Source organism: Epargyreus clarus, unplaced genomic scaffold, assembly GCF_041222505.1.
Source record: "Epargyreus clarus isolate Ecla_fem2 unplaced genomic scaffold, WU_Ecla_fem_2.2 ptg000027l, whole genome shotgun sequence".
In the NCBI taxonomy this organism is placed as follows: Eukaryota; Metazoa; Arthropoda; class Insecta; order Lepidoptera; family Hesperiidae; genus Epargyreus; species Epargyreus clarus.
In genome coordinates this window covers 2,113,635-2,133,279 of record NW_027332234.1, presented here as the reverse complement: position 1 = coordinate 2,133,279, position 19,645 = coordinate 2,113,635, and the positions used below count along the sequence as shown (strand labels likewise).

General features: G+C 37.1%; 1 protein-coding gene across 2 annotated transcripts in view; it reads left to right on the top strand.

The window, feature by feature from the left end:
* LOC140754158 (rho-related GTP-binding protein RhoN) overlaps positions 1 to 19,645 on the top strand; it is a 204,794-nt gene that overhangs the window by 127,570 nt on the left and 57,579 nt on the right. For both annotated transcript variants that reach the window (XM_073089106.1, XM_073089105.1), the window contains exon 2: positions 4,774 to 4,935. In XM_073089106.1, the coding sequence (XP_072945207.1) occupies positions 4,792 to 4,935 (144 nt within the window). In that variant the 5' untranslated portion in view covers positions 4,774 to 4,791. The remainder of the gene's footprint in view (positions 1 to 4,773; positions 4,936 to 19,645) is intronic.

Sequence of the window (19,645 nt, the reverse complement as noted above, 5' to 3'; positions counted from 1 at the left end):
CTTTCTGAGAGGGTATTTGTGTCCACTGGATTTATAAGGGTTGATGGTATGTGTATATTGTAACCTATCTATAAAACAAATATCTATGAATATAAATATATATATATGAAATATATATGAGTAGGATTAGGTCACAGTCCATCGAGCTGGCCAAGTGCATATTGGTAAACTTCTAATATCTTCTCACTTCTAATATCTATATCATCGTTTTTTAAGATGTCAGGGTTACTTACGATGTGTTCCTTCACAATAGGGCTTCACTTAACTTCATTTCACAATAAGTTCCTTACTACAAATAGTAATAACCGGAATTTAAAATAATGTCACAGTATAGTCCGCGTAAAACTGCTAGTCCGCTCTGAATATAGATATGAATCGCGTCGCCATAGCAAATTGTATGACTACACCTGCTCGCAACAACTTCAGAGTGGACTAGCAGTTTGGCGCGGACTATACATATTAACGCACAGTTCATACATATTTAGGTACATAGTAACATAGTTCTAACATATTGTAGGTACCCCATACGTATTATGGTGTATGCACTCAGACAGGATTATGGCATGACGCTGAAGTACGCTATTGACTTACTTCTCACAGCTAAAAGCATTTCATGGCAATCGTTGGAAAGAGAAAAAGTTGTGTGCAGTTAACACATACTGCAGTCAGTTTTATACTTTATTCTACTAGATACTGATTCTATGCTTTTATCACGCAATGAAAGTCTGGCTTACTGGAGAAATTCTATAAAAAGTTAAACCCGATTAATTAAAAATATGGGATAATATATTAAATATTATGGGAGTAATTACGTTACACAATTTAGACAAATCGAATGACACTCATATGTTAAAATCCAGGCCGTTTAGGCTGCACGTGCCTAAGAGCGTTTGTCCACCGCTGCCGTCACCGAGGACGAGGTGACGGCGCCGAAGTAGCGGTACATACATAAACTATAGCCGCATGTCCACCGCACGTCCGTCACTTCATATTCAAATCGGCCTGAAATAATCTCGTTCTGGGTGACGGTCCCGTGACGGCAGTGGACAAACGCTCTAAGAATGAGACATACGTTCTAAAAATCATATCCTGCACAGTCGGGTAAAAATACTGATGCTAAATAATAATGCCGAAGTTCCAAGGTTCAAATTCAAGTTTATTTTGATAAATTTATTGACGACCCGTGTGACGGAGCGGTTATCACAATGGTTAGACACGCAGTGGATCCCGGGTTTTCTCCCTGGCCAAACATATATCATTTATGAATTACTCTGAGAGGGCGCTCTTGCCCAGCCGTAGGACACTGAAGGGATGAGGAAGAAAGACTTCTTACAATATATCTCATAAAGTTCTAAAATAATAAAAAACGATAAAACCATTCTCTAATTGCGCCTTCCCACTGTTTTCATTAAAACAATTTGTTTCGCATTAAAACTTGGGGAATTAAACCCTTAGATTACTCGGCCCTAACCCGACTCCAAGAAATGCTAAACTTATAATAGATTGTTCCAGCCGACGGACAATAAATTTTAATTAGTAAAGGCTGCAACAAAACGATAATTAATTGTATTTCTTCTACAATGATAGCCTACTCTTATGCTAAGGTTTTTTAATAATATAGAAGTCGCAACTGTCATTCAGTCCACTTGATGGTAAGTGACTACTGCCGCCCATTAACATCAGTAATCAGCTCTAGATGACATTAGAGGTTACCTGAGGTTGGACACAGATGAGTGCTATCCCTGAGGACTTATTGTAACTTCTCCTTACATCATTCAGAACGCAACAGAGCTTAGAATTGCCTTTAATAAGCCGTAATTATTAGGCATCGGTGGCCTCGGCCTGGGCCATGAAGGGTCTTATACCTTGTTGTGGATGCCGTCCACTGCCGTCCATACACAGTTGCAACCACCTCCATGTGGAACAAAGTGTCTACCTAAAACTAATTAACTATTAACGCATCTAAATCCCTTGCCGCTAATAACTATAATGGTGTCCTAATATAGGTACCTATAAGTCATCCAATCCGTTCTAACCGCAGAGCTGCTTCACTCTAGAAATAGACGACACTATGGTACCTCCCGCTCGAACCATACTAGACTTTTAAATATTTATGACTTCAATTTCTTCAGATTTCTTTCTTCGATTCTAACAACATTTAACTACCACACCATAAATAAGGTAGCCATATTCGGAAAGTTTTATTTTATAAGCATACAGAGATGTATATATAAATAAAAGTGTATCCACTTAAATCCCTTAAGAACTTGTCATACGACATCCCGTTCGATTCCAAGTTTCCTTTCTTGTTCTCTCCCACGGGTATATTTCTGGAAACAAACCACTATTTTCTATTTTTTTCCCAATAACACTAACAAGTAGTGATGGCAATGTTTTTGTGTTTCCATTTTTGTACCTTCTTTGTTTATTTATTGTGTATAGTGGTCAATTTTTTTTCGACTCCGGCGGCACAATTATATCCACTAATAACAGATGTAAGGCGCTGCAATGTTCTGGTTCAAAGGTAGTCTTCTCATAAAAAAACACGGTAATTTATTGTATGACATATCGTGTTCATTCAATTTCGTTCAAATTAACGTATAAAAATTGTTTTTTTTTTATATTATAATATCATAATTATGTTATCCTTAGGAAAACCTTAAAAGTGACATATTAAAACCACCTTTAATGAACAATGTTGAAAATTTCCGTTCACAAGAAATATTCTGTGGTGTACATCGAATTTTCCAAAGCCGGAAAACTGAGTGATTGGAACCCGCGGAATTTTAATTAAAAAGCAATTTATAAATTTTGGGAGTCTAGCCGCCTGACCTATTTCTAAGAATTAGTAATTACTACCGACCTCTTGAATTTTAATGGTCCACAACATTTCAGTTTTAGGGTAGGGTTAAGGCGTTAACTAATAATTAAAAAATAAAACATAATAAACAGAGATAGCCTAACGCTGTTTGTCCACCGCACCATCACCGAGCCGATACCGAGAACGGGATTATTTTGGGGCCGATTTTAATATGTCGTGACGGCGATAGTTTGTCCACCGCGACCGACATCGGCAGTTTATTTTGTTCTAGCTGCCACGTGTGTGACGTCAGTGCATGGACAAGTTCCAACGTGTTTTATATTGCCGGCACATTGGCCGGTCAAAATCTCGGTGCCGATCTAGCGGTCACGCCGATCTACTCGAAATATCGGTGGCCGGGATGACGGTCCTTGGGTGACGGGCGTGCGGTGGATAAACAGCGTTAATGTTTTAAAAGTTAGCCTCTAAATCGGAAGTCCGAGGTTCGAATCGTCAGATCTGTTTTTTCTAAGATACTTACGTGCGTTTACTAACTTACGTAGAGCAATTCTTGTGTTTCGATGGAAAGACGTGAATGCAGGGTGACTTATATGAGGCGATCATCTTAGTCTTGAGAAATGACAACGATTGGCTTCCGGATAACCCCTGTTCTATATGGCCTTGGTTACACATGTCCACGTGTGCGTCGTCTTTTCTTTTTTAATCTTATAAAAAAAAACCATTGATGGTGACTCTCAACTCGAAATATACCCGTCAATATCATCCAAAAATCTTCTTTACCTGCAGTCCTAAGAATAGAAAGGTCACTGACAACAATACTCTTGATTCAAGCAAAACGCAAAACGAATTATACTGTAGTATGTGTAGGACTCATAGTTATATAAGTTAGGTTAAGCTTAGTATTAAGACAGTCGCAATAAAAACATCATCTAAACCAGACGCCTCTTCAATAACTAAGAGCCTGCTTCCTTCTCTACATGGCGACCCTGCCAGGAATCTCTGCAATACCACTCCTTAAAATTACCCGTCAATCCATTAACATACCTATCAACCATTAATATCAACTGCAGACCCTGAAAATAGAAAGCACTGACAGCAATACGACTGAACCAAAACGCATAGCCTCTTTAGATGTCATAAAAATACTAGGAGTCATCGCTACTCGGGTTTACGAGCAGCCATTTTATCTGCAGCCTGCCTCGTTTGACAGTTTACTACTGTTCACAACTTTATGTGACTGAACTGGGAAAATGATTGCTATTTATTTTTCGTGTTATTTTAGTATTGTTAAGAGATTTTGATGGTGGTAGAACCCTTTGTGTTTCGACTCCGGCGGCACCACCACCACACCTACTTCTACCTACCTAATAACAGCAGTGTTAGGCGCTGCTGTGTTCCGTTGTAAGTGTGGTAAGGGAGACATACTTTTCCGAGGCGTTCCAGCTTAGTCCTCAATCCATATTTGGATTTAAATAGGTTTCTTTTAATTTGCTAGGCTATTATTAGCCATTTGTCACATAACAATACCACCTCCTGTTGTATCAGACTTGCTTTGTAGAGTTTACTTCAGGATTCTTCAAGATTTGTGCCGATGAGACATATACATTAAGAAAACATACATACATATGAATTCTGAGGTTGTTATGTATGCGGACATTTTTGATGTTTTTTTATTATTTATTAACTTGCAGAATTTCCCACGGACCTCATAATTACGGAATTTAGTGATTTATTAGCTACGCTTTTCTCTATATGGCTTTAAACTAAATAGATTGCCGCTGATTGCAATGATTATAGAGTAGGTATTTTAACCACATATTTTAACCCAATCCCTATCATTCAGCCTTTAAAGGTTCCAAAAATTTAATTTGACAATACTTTCATAATTATGACTTTCCGATCCGAAATTTTATTAACCATACAGAAAAATAATTCTAACCACTTATCCACAGATTAACTGATCGCCAAAAATGTGGTCCGGCAAGAAGGGGTCTGAGACGGGGGGTGCTGGGACCCCCGTGGCTGAAGAGGAGATCAAGGTGGTGCTGGTCGGCGACACCCAGTGTGGCAAGACCTCGCTCGTCCAAAGATTCGTGTCTGATACGTTTTTAGAGGTCAGTAATAGTTTTTATTATTTTAAAGGTATTAGGAACTTCTGTGGTTTGACTCCGGCGGCATCACCGCCATACCTCTTTTTGCCTAATAACAGAAGTGTTAAGCGCTGCTGTGTTTTGATTTGAACGGTATGATCAGGGAGACATACTATTCTGAGGCATTTCAGCTTAGTCCTTAGGAGTAGCGGCGCATATGTAGCCGACTTGAATGAGGAATTTAATCTTATCTGTAATTGGTTACAAATATGCATTGGCGGCATTAGCCACTTACCATCAGGTGGACGAGACAATCCAATTTAATCCTCAAGGGTAGCGACAAATCTGTCCAGGATTGATCAAAGATGGTCATCGACGGTAGTAGCCACTTACAAAGAAGCATGCAGTCTACCCCATCAGGGGACCTCACCATTTGTTAATTTGTTTACTACTTCTCAATAAAAAATCGATTTCAGTACAATATACATATACAATCAGTACAATATGTAAACACATATATAATGTTTTGTCTAAGTGCACATTATAATTTCTGTCTATTAAGTTTTCAGTCCAAAATGTTAAATTTTCTATGTGTTTTTCGTTCACACATAATATAGAAAAGCAACGTCACTATTTTGGATTACAATTGTTCAACAAACAAGCTTACCCCTAAACATAAATAACGTTTATGTAATTCAAGTGAAGATACCAGGCTATCATAAACAGTCGTTGTGTACTTGTAGTCCGGTATTACTTAAGTGTCTAGTTTGTAGTGGAAACACGTGTTTCGTTATTGGAAGCACTGAGCGGAACTTGAGACTGGATATTGCAGATAAGTGGTTGAACCTGTAGTTACGCTGTAGTGTTCTATTAAAGTTACTACTAGCTAACCCAGCAAACGTTGTGTTGCCATATAAATAAAAAAATGTTAAGGGTGAACAACCCTTATCACTTAGGGGTATGAAAAAAAGATAGTAGCCGATTCTCAGACCTACTGAATATGCTTATAAAATTTGGTGAAAATCGGTAAAGCTGTTTCGGAGGAGTACGGTAACTAACATTGTGACACGAAAATTTTATATATAAGATGTACAAAGCATAGTCAGTATTCGTTGGTGTATGATATAAGCAATTAATGGCTATTATTTTAGTCGTATCTGGTCTATTCAAAAATGTGTTATTTTAATAGACTAAGTTAGAACGCTATGTGTATCTACCTCTTAACGTAGCGCGAACATTAGTGCTCTAAAAATATGTTCTAGGTAAACCCTATGGGTAAACCAAAGAAGTCGTTAAAATAAACCTATATTTTTTATAACAAAAGTAGCAATTTTAAAGGAGATTGAACTTTATGGTTCGACTCCAGAGGTACCATCACCACACCAATTTATATCTAAAATAAGCCAGTCCTAAGTTAAGTTCTGGTTTGGATGGTGTGGTGGTGGTAGGGGTGGCATATGTTTTCGACGCATTCCAACTTAATCTTCGAGGGTAGCGACGCATCTGTGGTCGACCAGAGGTAGGGATCTAATCCTATCTGGGGTTACAGATGCCCATGTGCACCAGCAGCCACTTACCATCAAGTGGACTGTATTACTCGTTTGTTACTAAAATATTACAATTAAAAAGTGTTATGAAAACATTTCATGAAGTACCAGGATTACATAAGCTTAAACAACATATAGTACAGCCAGGAGTAACTAAAGCTTTGATGTCTCAAAGCGTAAGTCCACCCAGTCGCTGGGAGATTATTAATAGCATATTTGCTGCATTAGAGATCTATCCTGTTTATCTCCACTGGGATTATACTCTTTTGAATAAAAATAGTTGCTGAAATGTTATAAAAAATGTCTATTAAATGCCGGAAATTCTTAATGCGCATTTGGTACAGTTACTTTGATAATTTTACGTTTGAAAGAGATATAATAATATCAATAAAAGCAGTGAATGCCTTGTGATTTGTGACTTGTTCGCTCTTTTAAGCTGGTTTAATTTTTAACTAAATTTTGATTATTAGTTGGTTTAACAGTTGGTGAAGGAAAACATGTAAATGCCTAAGAGCATGCAAAAACAAGTTCTAAAGATGTCTAGCAATCCGTACTTAGCTAACTTGTTGACTATAACTGAAATCTTTCTCAATGAAGGTGGTAGAACCCTTTGTGGTTCGACTCCGGCGGCACCACCGCCACACCTATTTCTATCTAATAACAGCAGTGTTAGGCGCTGCTGTGTTGCGGTTCGAAGGGTGTGGTAAGGGAGACAGACTTTTCCGAGGCGTTCCAGCTTAGTCCTCAGGGGTAGCGTCGCATCTGTGGCCGACCTCAGGTAGGAATATCTAATCCTATCTGGGGTTATTACAGATGTCCATGGGCGGCAGTAGCCACTTACTATCAGGTGGACTGCATACTCGTCTGCTACTCTTATATTATAAAAAAAAAACTGAGACTCGTGCCCAGCAGTGTGATAATAATGGGTGGTGGTGGTGGTAAATAGGGTGTCTATAAACCGGTACAACAATACAAGACGTGACTACTATCTCGTTACAATGCTGGAAACCTGTTGGTGCTTTTATTGAACGTGATCTGATCAATCTTTACGTTAATATTCATTGAGTTTTATGATAGGTAAGGACTGTGAAGGTAAGAAAATGAATAGAAAATAGGTCAAATCAAATAAAAGCAGTTTTATTCAAAATAGATTCTTTACAGAACTCTTTTTGAATGTCAATACATCAGCCACTTCACAAGGTGGTTCGTTGTCTCAAGGTGGATAAGATGTCTGTAGCATAAAGACAAAAATAAAGTCATCATTTAAATCACACTAAATTGCTACAAAACTGAAACTGGATTTTAAATTGTTATATCGTTTTTCCGTGAACTGTTGTTAAATAATATTGGATCTGAAGTCTGGGATTCAAATACCAGATATGCACCCCTTATTTTTCCGTTTATTTGATTTTATTTTATTTTATATTTATGCATGAGGTCTAGATCTTCAAAATGTGTAAAATCTACAAATCCGCACTTGACATGTTAATTGCCTAAACTAAAACTAAACTAAAGTTATTTATTACTCGCGTTTAGTCTACTAAACAACACTTGAACTAGTAACTATTATAACTTAACTATAATTATATGAACCTATTCTGAGAGACTCGTGTCCAGTCAATAATGGATTAGGTAATGACTGTTCCCCTAAGCGTCACAAAGACAATGACAGCCCAATGTACTCAGGTTACGTCATCAACCAGTGCAGAGAAACACAAGCAGGGACCGCAACCACAAGCAACACGGCGTTATCTAAGGGTAGAAACAAATGTAGCGGGAATTGTGCAATATTGTTTATGCAGCGGATTTGGGGTCTATTTTTATCCGTCTGTGGAGAATAATGTTCTTTAAGCGTATATATGAAAGTCTCCTTCCATGGCATGCTCTGCAGCCCAAACGGCTTGAAGGATTTTAACATTTGTTCGGTGTCTTAGAATAATCTAAATTATGTGAGACATAGGCTTACAACAACAAAAAAATGTCACTCCATAAACATATCATGGTATTTGGTAAAATTTACTGTTAAGCTTAGAAATTAGCTCTAGCTTAACTTAGTTAAAAAACATACTTTTCATAACTTCGGCGTCACGAAGACAGTCCTAAATTGTATTTATAATATGACACCATTTTTATACTGAACAACCGAATCCTGAAATTGCAATCGCAACATTTGTTTCGAGCCTTATTAAAATATCAATTTCAAAAGCGTACCATGTCCTCGTCCTAGCCAGACAGCAGGTATACTGCACTGACCACTGACCACAACCGCAGGTAAGACGACCGGTGTAGTGGACTGGAAATTTAATTACAAAATAACGCCTTATGTAACTAGATAAGTGAATAACGCTTAAGGAACAATTTGGTTATATATGCTAAGATTAAATTATACTTTACCATTTGACTTGTATAAAAAATAAAAAAGTCGATCATAATCAGTCGATCCATAAATGACGAAGTTATTGAATAACAAACATAAAAAATGCAGTTGAATTCCTCCTCCTCCTGTTTTTAAAGCCAGTTAAAAATAATATTTCACTTTTTTCTTAAAGAAAGAGGTTATCTATTCGATCACTTCGTTATCTATTAAAGTATGTAGTCACCTCGCCAGTAGCACTACCATGAGTTGGCATAGAAACGCCACTATAGAAATTGTAAATAGAAAACTATTGTCATTTTGCTAGTGAATAACATAACTACTATCGTTACGGTATTTCTTGACAACGTCTGTCAAATTAATGACTCATGGGACCGAATTTGTATGGCAATAGATCATAATGACATTCGCTAGCGATTTGATTTCGATAGGTTTTTAACGTATCGAGTTACGTCACTACGGATTTTAGTTCTACGAGTAACCACCAGAGGCGCTGTACAATTTTTCATACATTTATTTTACGCAGTCGCTAGCGAGTAATACTTTTGTAAACTCATGGTAGTGCTACTGATGTGAGATGTAAATTGCTATTTGCAATAAAAAGTAAGTATCATGTTATCTTTTTTCCAACAATTTTGTGATATTATTCTTCGTAAGAATACATTTAAACAAACAATTTATTCCCATGTTATACCCATTAAAAACTAAACCTCAATTCTTTGCAACAATTTTGTGACATAATTTTTCGTAAAAATACATTTAAATAAACAATTTATTACCATGATATATCCATTCAGAATAGCTTGTAGGTATCACTGAGTGGAACGTGCCATTTTGACGAACGATGCTATTACCACGTTGCGATTGAACCCTGTCACAGAAAAATACCTTTTGATAAATGCTGAAACGAAATGCAGAGATAACTACCACATTTTTGCATAAAAGTAACAAAATACTGCAGTCCAACTGACAGAAAATAATTATTTGCTTAAATGAAATATTTCTAAAGATTACTCACCTCGCTAGATTTAAGAACTGAGATGAAGATTGCTATTTGTTATAAAAATAGAAAACTGTCTCGTATTTTTTTACAATGTGGAAATATTTTTTGTAAAAATACATTTAAATAAACAATTTATTACCATGTTATATCCATTCAGAATTGCTTGTAAATATCACTGAGAGTGGAACGTGCCATTTTGACGAACTATTACCACGTTGCGATTGAACCCTGTCACAGAAAAATACATTTTGATAAACGCTCAAACGAAATGCAGAGATAACTACTATATATTACTAATACTACTACAGTGGAACGTGTCATTTTGACGAACGATGCTATTAGCTGCACGTTGGGATTGAATCCACGTCACGGAAGATTTACATGCCTCCCTTCTGATAAATCCCGGAACAAGATTGGAAACGAACTATGTTACCTTATTTTTTAATCTGTTACATAGATGGTTGTAGACACAGGCAGGAATCCTATCTGGGGTTGTTTATTAATCTCCATTAACTGCAAGAGCCACAGTTAGATCTTACGTCATAATTCTGATGTACGACAGTATAGTCCGGAGAATTCCCTCAACAATTTAATGAATGTACATAAAACAATCCACATAATCGTCGACAAGACTTTACCATAAACAATCGAAGCCGGTATTACCAAACTACACATATTGCCCTTTTAAACACTATAAAACCATCCTCATCACACATCAGGAAAGATAACCCGATTTTTCCTCAAATTTGTTACAAGTCACAACATCGAAGCACCCGAACCAAACCAGAGTTTTTCTAAGATAATCACTCCCTAACAATTGAATGGGAATACATAAAATGTTTCCCAATTTACATAAGGACTGGAATACATACCGATATAGAATATTTTAGTAGAACATACCGTGAAGCCAAACCCCACGGACAGATAGGAACAAATTTGTTAGATTGCTATGGAAATCGATCATTGTGCCGACCGGTAGGTTTTACTGCAAAATGCCATTTTTATGTGTCACTCCAGTCAAAGTCGTTGGTTTTATTTCAATACTTTTACCGGTTTTGTATCATGGAATTGTAATGACTTGTAGATTAACTTGCAGTTCAGCTGATGGTAGATCTCAGAGGTTAAAGGTAGTAGAACCCTGTACCCACATGTGCTATACATATGTTAGTCTGGTAATTAGAGCGTGCCAGTTTCATTAACAACCCAATTTTGTCCTCTGTTGGGCACAAGTTCACTCTTCGAGAGTTATGTCATTCTCCACCATGTAAGACAGATTTGTCTAAGTGTAAGTAAGTACAGGGTAAGTGATTACTTATCCTTGAGTACATATTTACTTACAAAATTTTTAAGCATATAGAAACTTAGGATGTTTTCCTTCACCCTTAACTCATGTTATCTCATATTATCTCAGAAAACATTTTCCTAATTTACTATTTACTAGTGGCGCCCGCGGCTTCGCCCGCATTTTAAAGAAATAATATGGCATACATGAAACTGAAATTTTGTACCTGCATTGGAATGACAGTGGTGCCATCTGTGGAAAATTGGTCTTACCAATTCCCAAACCCTCGTGGGCTCTTGGACAACAACTTTGCTAAAGATCATCACTTGATCAAATGCATAGTTTCCGATTCTATAACTACTTACGAATAAAGAAATAATTAAAAAAATGTGAATCTAAACCATTCTCAAGTCCCCTTGAACACACACAACAAATTTCATCAAAATCAGTCCAGTCGTTTAGGAGGAGTTCAGTGACATACACACGCACATAAGAAATATATATATATAAAGATTAAATTATTTACCTGTACACCACTTTGTAATTAAAAACCTTTTTGTAATTATTACAATAAAATACTCATTATAGTACTTATTCTTTTCAATTACACTCTCACTAACACTACCACACGAAACTTAGGTCCCCAAACATTCTTGTTTATCTCGTACAGGATTAAACCCAAACTTTTCCAATATTTTCTTAGTCCGATATTGCCAAAACCGTTGTTGATATTATATCTGGTGGTTATACAAACGACAATAATCCAGCAAATTGTGTGCAGGTCACGTTCACAGCTGGATCATATCTGAAACTAAATTGTATTATTCGAACAGGCTTTGTAGTATTTGCCTTTAAAATAATAGGCAACAGCATCAGGTGTTTCAACTTAATGTGTGACGCATCTGTTTTGGATTCAGTTAAATCGTGTCCAGAAATCTCAAAGATCCAATTGAATGAATAATATATATATTTTTTTATAATATAGGAGTAGCAAACGAGCATGCAGTCCACCTGACGGTAAGTGGCTACTATCTGTAATCAACCCCAGATAGGATTATATACTCTTACCTGAGGTCGGCCACAGATGCGCCGCTACCCATAAGAACTAAGCTGGAACGCCTCGGAAAAGTCTGTCTCCCTTACCACACCCTTCAAACCGGAACACAGCAGCGCCTAACACTGCTGTTATTAGGTGGAAATAGGCGTGTCGGTGGTGCAGCCGGAGTGGAACCACAAAGGGTTCCACTCGTATATAATACTTGAGATTATTTTTTAAAATTTTGGGATTAAAATTTAAGAATCAAGTCAGTTAAGATTTAAAGATACTGTGTGATTTTATACTGATTGCTTCAATTCGAAATGTGGTATACGATTCAGAATTCAAAATAAAGTCCACAAAAAATGCTTCCCTGCAAATATGAACAATAACAATACATATACAATATCTCGAATACTCAAATAGGACACTGACTTTTGATGAAATATTTCATCGAAAACTAAAAGCAGGGCCGTATTCGCTTTCACCAATCCCTTAAAACACCAATAGGAATATTTGGTTAGTGTAAATAAAATAGAGAGATATCTGAGTTTCCAATATAGCAAAAATACACCGAACAGCGGCAGTCATCAATCAAATCGAGTGAAAAAGCTCCAGTGGAAACGTGCCCTCAATTATTCACCCTCCAACGTGTCTTGTTTTTAAATCCTAATGGACTGGAGTGCATGAACGCTTGAAATGTGGGAGGAAATAGGTAATTTATTAGATATTCAATCCGTATGATAGATGTGCACATTGTTTTAAGAATATCTTTGCCATAGTACGTAATACATTCTTTTATTGATGTGTAACGCTGTTGGATTGCCAAACAAATGAATAAATAAATAAATAAATACGTATAAACAAAACCTTCACATGGTCCGGTGATCGTTCTTCTACAAGTTTTCAAAGTTTTGTGATCTGCTTGTTATCACTATAACCTTGAAATTCTGTTCCCATAAACCTATGTTGATTATGGATTTCAATTATTCCTTTCGCTAACTTCTATTGATCTTATAAAGATTTTTTTATATACCAAACGTACTAGTTCCGAAAGCACGCTAAATTATGCTTCACTTAACACAGAACAAGTACACCTCGTCTAGATCAGTCTTGTCTCAATGATGACAACCATCAATCTATCTATGAATTGATCCATGAATACATCGTCTCGAAACAAAGTTGCTCTATCCTCATTAAGTGGCTTCAAAGATGCAATTCTACCCACATCTATCATTGTCCACTCGATCTAAAACGATCGTCAGTCTAAGTGGTCCTAAGTGACTCTTTCATAAATCAGGAATAAATTGCGAAGCCTCTGTCACTTCGGAAATGAGATTTAATCTACCTATTAAATTATTCTGTCCCAACGAAAGAAGGCTTGATAAAAGAATTTTCTGCCCACTTAGAATATAAATAAAGAAGTTGGAGCTTTAATGATTTAATTTATTACGACGATTTGTAAACGTAGACGAATGCTGGAAGGAATGAAAAATGTCCACCGTCACTGTTGTCTGTAGATACGTGAATTTGCTCACTTTTGGCTGGAATTAATTATTTTTTTAGAATTTTAAAGGTAAGATAAGGTGGCATATATTTAAACCTAGAATTAACTGTAATACTTTTGAGATATTTGACAAAAAGTTCCAAAATAGTCGGACCTTCAGCTCGCCTCTGCCATAAGGCAACATTGTTTGAGTGACAATGGTATGATCTGAAGAATATGTTAAACTGCACTTTCGCACCGAACAACACTGAATAATTGTGTGGAAAAAGTTATTCTTTAACGATAAGACCGCCTTTAGTACATAATCAATTATTTGCAAGATTTTATTTCAAATACTATGACGTGTACCTTTTTTTTAACCTTCAAAAGGTACCCGACGATGTGGGAGCGACGCCGGGTTATGTGGGATTCTTCCCGCACTAAAACCCCCCCGGTGGCCGTCCTCAACGCTTGTTGGAGAATTCCGGGATCTCCGACGGAACGCAACCAGATTCCTCCAATCGCGATGCCCCGATCGGGCTCTGCCCTGGGGGAGCAGTTTTCGCTCCTCCCGCACCATTTGATGTACACGACGCTATGCGACCACACATACCGTCGTCCTTCCCGGGATCGCTTACTGGACGGCTAGAGCTCCCACTTTTGCCGCCCGCAACCCCAGAAGCCCCTTTTAGTCGCCTTTTACGACAGGCAGGAGTTACCGTAGCCCTATTCTAGTCCCGGAACTACAGGTATAAGCCAACTTTAAATAGTTTAATAGCTAAACTTCGACCTCTCTCACTGCCTTACATGTATCTGGTGCAAAGGCTTTTAACGCGTATGTAACGCTTAGGCTATAAAATAAAAACAACCTAACGCAATAATGCCAAAAAAAATCAATTACAATATTTAACGTATCTAAATGTACAGCCAATGTTAATACAAGAATGTTCAACAGTCAGCGCTTAAAAATTAAAGGGATGATTTTACCGGCTCATCGATTCGGCTAAGGGATGTCCATTACTCTGTATAGATTACACGACCCTCAAACATTTGCAACGGCAAATACCCCGTTATAGCGACCCTGTGTTATTTTAGGTCGTGTAAAGCAAACAAGCCCATTATATGGATGTGGCTCTGATTAATCGAGGAATCGTTTTTTGGTCAAAAAAATCGATTTTTTGATCGATAACTGAGTAATCGGTCTTCTATACCTTAATTTTGGGAATCGGCAATGAATTTTTAATTATTTGACCAATCTCGATCTCTTGTTTCATTCTTTCATTTGAATATGTCGTCGTGTATGGGCTATACAATGGAAATGAATAATAAATAAACAGTTCATAGACAATGTCTTGACGTCACGTAAGCGACGTGAGATCTATTTTGGCCAATTTGCTCCCAAAAATAATTTTCAAGACCTCGATTTTTTCTTGATTGAATCTTCAGACTTCTGCTTAAATCGATTTAAAAATCATTCGTTTCGGAACAATTCCCATCCCTAGCCCATTATTATTGTTTCGGAGTCCAGCTCACGCGGTATTCGGTGCGTGAATATCATCCCTAATTTCTTTTAGGTCAGGGATTAAATTTAGCTTTTAAATTTGAATCTAAAATAAATGAGTTTCGAGCGAAACGTCCAGTTTTTATTACCTTAAAATCTATACCTAGTCATCATTTTCTTATTATGAGCGCAAATAAATTAGGCATTATGCTTTAAAATTTTATTAAAAACCCGTGTATGTATATAGTTTGGCGTAATATTTTTTTTTTAATTGTGTTTAGAAAAGGTAGACAGTATGAGTCGACCGGCCCATACCATACCGGTCGTCGCACGGTGTACGCCGGCTGACATATGATTCAACCATATTCGTCCTCAATAGTGGCAAGGCATGTTTGATCAGCTCCAGGAAGAACCCCTGTTCTGTATAGAATTGGTCACTGACGTTTTTGTTTGATACTGTTGATTTATCATCAGTAGCACTACCATGAGTTGGCATAGAAACGCCACTATAGAAATGGTAAATAGAAAACTATTGTCATTTTGCTAGTGAATAACATAACTACTATCGTTACGGTATTTCTTGACAACGTCTGTCAAATTAATGACTCATGGGACCGAATTTGTATGGCAATAGATCATAATGACATTCGCTAGCGATTTGATTTCGATAGGTTTTTTACGTTACGAGTGGCTCACACTACGGAATTTAGTTCCACGAGTAACCACCAGAGGCGCTGTACAATTTTTCATACATTTATTTTACGCAGTCGCTAGCGAGTAATACTTTTGTAAACTCATGGTAGTGCTACAGGTGGACGGCACGATCATTTGCTACTCTTTCTTACACCCTGCAGATTGGCAAACGACATATACGTTCGACACCATAATGGATTTTGTTCACATAAAACAATCCTTACATAACTCCTCAATACAGAACATTGAGATTCAACCGTCATGAATTTTCCAGCGAAAAGACAAGCAAATCTCAACTTGACTTTGCAGAGCGGTATAAAATTGAAGCCAGCGCTGCCGACACGGTAAACGTGACTTACCATCATCCGAGCAAATTGTTTGTAATCCTCTTACAACCGCAAATCCTGCGACGCTTCGACGTTGACTGGTTATGGATGATGCTGCATGCTGAATTGTAAGTTCATGGGACTATCTTTTTTCTTGCACAAGTAAAAGAGCGGAATATCTAAAATTATGTGCGTCTGCACTTCATGTACTTAATAAATCTGGTAAGACGTAGGTTACAAATGTGTTACGCTAGATTTAGAACCTCATGTATTTTGTCTCATGTTTCCAGTTCTGCCTTTAACATCAGTGTTCAACGCTACAGTATTCTAGTTTTGCAGATGTAAAATGCCTCTCCTTTGTATTTCGATTGTCTAAAAAATCTCAACTTGACATTAGAGAGCGGTATAAAATTGAAGCAAGCGCTGCCGACACGGTAAACGTGACTTACCATCATCCGAGCAAATTGTTTGTAATCCTCTTACAACCGCAAATCCTGCGACGCTTCGACGTTGACTGGTGCTGCATGCTGAATTGTAAGTTCATGGGACTACCTTTTTTCTTGCACAAGTAAAGGAGCGGAATATCTAAAATTATGTGCGTCTGCACTTCATGTACTTAACAAATCTAGTAAGACGTAGGTTACAAATGTGTTACGCTAGATTTAGAACCTCATGTATTTTGTCTCATGTTTCCAGTTCTGCCTTTAACATCAGTGTTCAACGGTACAGTATTCTAGTTTTGCAGATGTAAAAAGGCCTCTCCTTTCTATTTCGATTGTCTAAAAAATCTTAACTTGACATTAGAGAGCGGTATAAAATTGAAGCAAGGCTGCCGACACGGTAAACGTGCCTTACCATCATCCGAGCAAATTGTTTGTAATCCTCTTACATCCGCAAATCCTGTGACACTTCGACGTAGATTGTTTATGGATGATAGGATTTTATCAAGTGCATGGGGCTATCTTTTTCTTCTACATGTAGAAAGGCGGATGATCGGCTGTGAAGTGCATCTATAGATCATATGCTTTAGCCAATCAATTTGGTAAAAGGTACAGATGCGTTGGTTTTTTTGGAAACTCGCGTCTTTGAAAATGTGTGATTCGAGCGGAGAGTTAACATCTCCAGATGCATTTCTATCGTAAATCACTCTTGTTTTTTCAGTGGAAGGGTGTGAATGTCTATATGGAACGACCACCTTGCTCTTCAAGATCTGTGATCAGCTTCACGTAGACCCTGTTCTATATGAAGTTGGCCATATATAAGTCCTAAGCGACAATGACCACCAAATGAGCTGAAAGCTCGTTTGTTACTCCAAATGGCAGTGACGGCATCAAACACATACCTCGAAAGGTCCTACTTTAATTAATCCTTGAAAGCCGAACAAAAAGGCTCGGATACTAAATTCAAAGAACAAGTCAAAGTAAGAGTACGGAAGTAAAGATAATGATTTCTAAGAAAAGTGAGTAAGTCTTCCCATCTCATCTTTCTCATCAGCAGCATAATATTCATTTGCGTTTGCTATGTTTGCCTTTTCACCGACTCGCAAAGCGAGCGCCTGAAAGGACTCAACTTTCAATGGATTCTAAAGTCTATTTCAAATTAAACCCAACAACCATTGTACTACCACTTAGGGCTGCGATCTTTGTGATGCTTTGGGATATTTAGTTGAAGTTGTCAGGAAGCTGTGTGATCTTTCTTTGCAAAGTTTTGGAATTTTAATTTTGTCTCAACCCTAGTCATTTCGTACGTCGTTTTAAATATTAACTCTGTATTAGCTTTAACTAATTAGATAGTTCTAAAATTTTCATTATAAGCTTTTATAGCATAAATAGTTAATTATTGAAGTTTACAATTTAACATCACTTATATAACATCCTAAAGTAGCTATTGCTTTCCGCAAATTTCCGCAAATAGAATGTCCGGATTCAATCCAAAAAATTGGTAGCATGATTGTCAGCTGAATTTATTATTCAGACCAAAACAGCATTTAGCACTGTTCTAAAGCAGAATTAAGTAAAGTATGTCGGTGGTGCCTTCAAAGTCGAAACACGTAATCCACCACCCACAAAAATGTTGTTACGTAGTTTATATATCAAGATTGACCCACATTTTACATAAAGCGATATTAAATATCACAGCTGACAACCCTAATACATTAAGAAAGTTACTTTGTGACAGTAAGAGAGAGTATTTGTAGAGAGTTCCTTGGAAACAAGTTGTTAATTCATTTTCGGTTCAAGATGGGATTGTGTACTTCGATTTATACAAGGGAATTTGAAAATCAAATTTGTAAGGGTATGTTGAAATTGAATCGCTTTTATTATATTTCGAAATCCATTTTTTTTAAATGATGCTGCATTTGTTTCTGTAAGCACATAATGTACAATCACATACCACTGCAAATGGACATTTGTCAAACCCTGATAAGTTAAGTTTCTTATCCAAAGTCGACTAAAGATACATTGCTATCTCTGAACTTAATCCAAGTCTGAAGGTTTCGGATGTGTATGTCTCCTTTACCACAACCTTCAAACTGGAACACAGCAGCGCTACACTGTTAGTAAGTCAAAATAAATGTGGTGATTGTACCGTACCACAAGAGTCAACCACAAAGGATTGTACCGCCTTCAAAATTTGGAGCCATTTTAAGTAACATAGGCATTGGGCATTTAAAATCAGGTACACAAACTCATTTATTAGTCCCATTAAAAAAAAAGATAGATACAATCCAGAGTTTCCATCAGAAAAAGTGCTGTTATTCGTTCCGAAACTCATTTATATTCTTTGTGGGCATGTTCTTACGAGATTATCTTAGGAAATTGCTTCGGTGACCCATTTATATTAATGATACTACTTATTAATCAATATTATGTATCGCGTACTCAGGGTAGTAAGCAGAAATAAGTGTGGTGATAGTGTCACAAGAGTCAATCACAAATGGTCCTGCCACATTCAATATTTGGAGCCATTTCACATGGGAGGCAGTAGCCATTTACTTCCACCTTCAAATTTGGAACTATTTCACTTGGAAGGCCATTTAACATCAGGTATAGTCCGCGCCAAACTGCGAGTCCGCTCTGAAGTTGTTGCGAGGAGGTGTAGTCATACAATTTACTATGGCGACGCGATTTATTTCTATATTCAGAGCAGACTAGCAGTTTTACGAGGACTATTTATACTCACTCATTTGTTAGTTCCAAATGAAAAAAAAATAGATATAAATCCAGAGTTTCCATCAGAAAAAATGCTGTTATTCGTTCCGAAACTCATTTATATTCCTCGTGGGCATGTGCTAACGAGATTATCTTAGGAAATTGCTTCGGTGACCCATTTATATTAATGATACTACCTATTAATCAATATTATGTCTTGCTTACTCAGGGTACAGGATTTCATTGTTCTTTCCAATTAATTAATGTAACAACTCGGCTACAATAAGGTTTAGGATTAAGAGCAATTTCATGATGTTTAAGAGTTTATGGTATT